The 3,991-nt window shown below is 37.0% G+C and overlaps 1 protein-coding gene across 1 annotated transcript in view; it reads right to left on the minus strand.

The window, feature by feature from the left end:
• ttpa (tocopherol (alpha) transfer protein) overlaps nucleotides 1–2,785 on the minus strand; it is a 9,879-nt gene extending 7,094 nt beyond the window's left edge. The window contains exon 1 of the mRNA XM_017309861.1: nucleotides 2,505–2,785. Coding sequence (XP_017165350.1) covers nucleotides 2,505–2,733 — 229 coding nt within the window. The 5' untranslated portion in view covers nucleotides 2,734–2,785. The remainder of the gene's footprint in view (nucleotides 1–2,504) is intronic.
• Between the last annotated feature and the right edge of the window lie 1,206 nt (nucleotides 2,786–3,991).

Here is a 3,991-nt window from a genome sequence, read left to right on the forward strand (position 1 = left end):
ATATATATATATATAAAGCCAAAGTTTAGCAGCTGTTTCTGTGGTAAGCTTATTTGCTTGTGTCCCAACTGCAGAGCTTTGACCCAGTTGGCTGGGCTCACACTGCTTTCAATTGGTCTTGTTTGTCAGACATAAGTATTTTACACTTTCTTCACATTGCAGGACAGTTTGTTTCTAAATCACTCAGAAATTGGTGCTCAAATAAGAACCATTAGCTACTCTAGATTTTAGATCAAGTGGAGAAAAGAGTTAACCTAAAATGAGATGTTCCGTCCTTTACTAAATGTTGCTCAATCAACAGTAGTCAACAATGCTGTTTGTTTTGCCTTATGTGTATTTACATGATCATGTAGATTGTTTGCAACAACTCAACTTTTTTGCAATGTTAGTATTAAACCAAATATTACTGAATACTTGAGATTTCAGCACTGGTGCGTTGCTTAAGAACCCGCAACTTTGGCTGCAATTAATGGGTGAGACAGAAAAAGTGTTTTTTTGCAGCAGACGTGCTTCATTTTTTTACAATTGTTTTTTCCTTTGAGGGAAAGTGAATATGTCTCAATATTTTCATCTGAAGTGCCTCAAAGTACCTCCTGTGAAAAGTGAAATTTGTAAATGTGTGTTTCTTGTACCTGGATTATTTATTGTTTTAATATTTATTTCTAGAAAAAAAAATTCTTTGAAAGTACCAAAGTTTGCATATAACTTTCTGTTTTGTTCACAATTTTGACAAATTCAGTCAGACATTATGATTAGTCAACATGTATGTGAACATCTTTGTACCAAATATGTTTTTTATTCTTACTTGAGTAATTTTTAGAATGACAAATTCTAAAATATATTAAAGTAAAGCAGCTCTTATTGAGTACAAGTGCTGGTTACTCTGCTTACCTCTGCTCAAATCTGATACAGATGATCGTCCACAATGCTAAATCTCCCAAATGGTGGAAAAATCAAGATTTGCCAGATGATTAGGAGCAATGAACCAATGCATGAATTTATTTTATACAGGTCTGGTACCGGGCTGCACAGTGGTGCAGTTGGTAGAGCTGTTGCTTTGCAGCATGAAGGTTCTGGGTTCGATTCCCGGCCCCGGTCTTTCTGCATGGAGTTTGCATGTTCTCCCTGTGCATGGTGTGTTTTCTCCAGGTACTCCGGTTTCCTCCCACAGTCCAAAAACATGACTGTCAGGTTAATTGGTTTCTCTAAATTGCCCCTAGCTGTGAGTGTGTGTGTGCATGGTTGTTTGTCCTGTGTGTCTCTGTGTTGCCCTGCAACAGACTGGGGACCTGTCCAGGGTGACCCCGCCTCTCGCCCGAAACGTTAGCTGGAAGATAGGCACCAGCAAACCTCCTGACCCCACTGAGGGACAAGGGTGTAAGAAAATGGATGTATGGATATCTGGTACCATCAGACTGTAGGAACTATGATGCCAAATCCAGACATCGAGAGACATTTTTGTGTAGATGTATTTCCTGAATTGTATTATTTCTTTCAGTAGATGGTGTCTGATTTTTATCTGGACAATTATCTAGTTAGATTTTTGTAGTTTAAAAATTTTTGGTGTTGTGAAGACTAAAACTAGAGTCGAAAATACTTAACACATTCTTTGCTAATTTTCCATTATAATATTGACTGAATAAACCACACAATTAAAACAAATGAAAATCATGAAAATAAAAACTTTATTCATTCAACTTCTTATTTAATGCTGCTTTTAACCAAATTCTTTTAATATACTTATATCTTATAGGTTTTTAATTATGTGCATGATTCCTTTAATATTGTTATAATTTTTATGCTCTTTCTTTCTGAAGGAATTCCTAATTTTCATGTATAGATGAGGTTATGTGAATATATTTAGCTAACAGTCAATGTAGGCAATTTATCCCTGGATCACAGTTAACTATAAATTAATGCAGCCTCAGCTGCTCTAAATGAATGAATGAATAAATGGATAAACTTCCCAGAATCCCAGAGGAAAAATCACATTTCAGAACAAAACAAGGTATGGGATATTTACAATTTGTAAAACGTGAATATTATAAAGTAAATAATAGTGTTGCTGTTGTAACAGGACTTAATAGTGAGCCTCCAAATTAAATCCTACTCTGGGTTCATCTGTGGTCCATGATATGATGGATGTTAAAGTTTCTACTTGAATCTATGAAGGCCTGTTGACAACGTCAGGAAATAATTTTACAAGCTTTGTGACAACGGATGTCATCTGGAAGATTCCTCAGAGCAGACTGCTTTTGCAAGATATCCAAAATAAAATGTTTTTGTTTTAACACTATAGTTCACTGTCTAAGCTCTATTGTGTCTGTATTGGTTTCAAAACTTCAAACCCTTGGCACGTTATATACAAAATGCATAAAAATGGACTGGACTTTAAATCTTTTTCAGCTTAATTACTTTTAACACAAAAAAAACAAACATTTTTTCTTTTCAACACAGAAAATTGAAAGTCTCTGCACTCGGTTGAAACTTTAGTGGTAAAGCACAGACCTTCCTGCTGGCTGGGCTTCCAGCTGGGAGACGCAGGTTCTGTACCTTCAGAGAGAGCGTCAGGTCAAAGTCTCTGGCGCGGAGGAATCTGATGAGGAAGCCGTCGGAAAACGTTTCCACAGCGGACAGATCATCGGCCTGCAGGGCTGCCCGCCTCAGGCTCACCACATGCGGCCTCAGCTGCTCTGAGTCGTCCGGGAGCTCCGTGAGCTGAGAACCGTTCATATCGCACTCAGGTCGGTTTTCTGCTGCTGGTCTCCTCCGGACGCTGCTTCAACCGGACAGGAGGGGCCGGTCCGGCCTCCAGAGGGGAGGGGTTCGGAAAGCTTCCTGTACAGTGGGGTGAAAGTTTTTCATCACCTCTGTTAGGACTTTGAATGTGTATCTGTCAATCAACTCATTGGGTTAGATAAACGCCCCTTACCTTGAGGACAAAGTAGTCTATTGATTTGCTGATTGGTTGCTATTAAATGTCATAGAGATTTGGTGAAAAATAATCGGAAAATATTGTTAAAAGTTGTAAGTGGGGAATATGCACAAGACGCGCTTTACTCAGAGCAATTAGAGGACGGAACAGACTTTATTCCATTTTCAAACCTGGAGTCTGAAAAAATATAAAAGATTGATAAAAGCTTTCAGCCAACCATAAAGAGCTGAATACCCAGATAGCACAGAATGATTGAAACATTGAATCAACGTTAGGGTTTCAACCATAACTGACATGTCAATGTTGATTCAACCATCATCTGAATGTGGATCTACATGTAGATTTGGGTTGATTTCATATTGAATGAAAGCTAAGGATTTATGTACATTTTTACATCTGATAGGTCTACATAACATACCACTAAAAGTTTCTTCACTGGTGTTAAACACTATTATTGGCAGATCATGGGTAAACTGTGTACAAAAGATTAAAAATGACAACACAGGTTTGATATAACATTTTATTTAAGAAAAGAGGGACAGATCTTTAAACATATTTGATTCCTTTTTGACTGTCAGAATAACAGTCTATTGTCCACAGGAGAACAGAGTCCATGAGGTTAATCAAATCCTAATGAGTCAAATTCAAAGTGTCATGGAGTCATCAGCCTCATGACATTAACACTGACATGAAAAATAATAATGAAGAAATAAAAATATCAAATCTAATTAAAAACATAAAAGTGATCAGTTCTTTACTGTTATGGTCTGTAAGATATATTTATTCTCAGTATTAGATGTGGTCTCAACAAACCCATGACACTTCAACAATAACCAAACATATCAAGGTCAAAAAGAAGTAGGAAGAACCCAGCACATATTAAATTCTACCCTCATTTGTGTCAGAGTATACAATGTGCATTTCAGTCCAGAATGTAGAATCCAGGTATGCCCCACGTTAAATATTTACACATCTAATTTTTCACATATCACCATTTCTACACTTTCAAAATCATATCTGTATAAAACAATGTTGCTTCAGCGGCTCAAATATTCA

Source organism: Poecilia reticulata, linkage group LG17 (assembly GCF_000633615.1).
Source record: "Poecilia reticulata strain Guanapo linkage group LG17, Guppy_female_1.0+MT, whole genome shotgun sequence".
In the NCBI taxonomy this organism is placed as follows: Eukaryota; Metazoa; Chordata; class Actinopteri; order Cyprinodontiformes; family Poeciliidae; genus Poecilia; species Poecilia reticulata.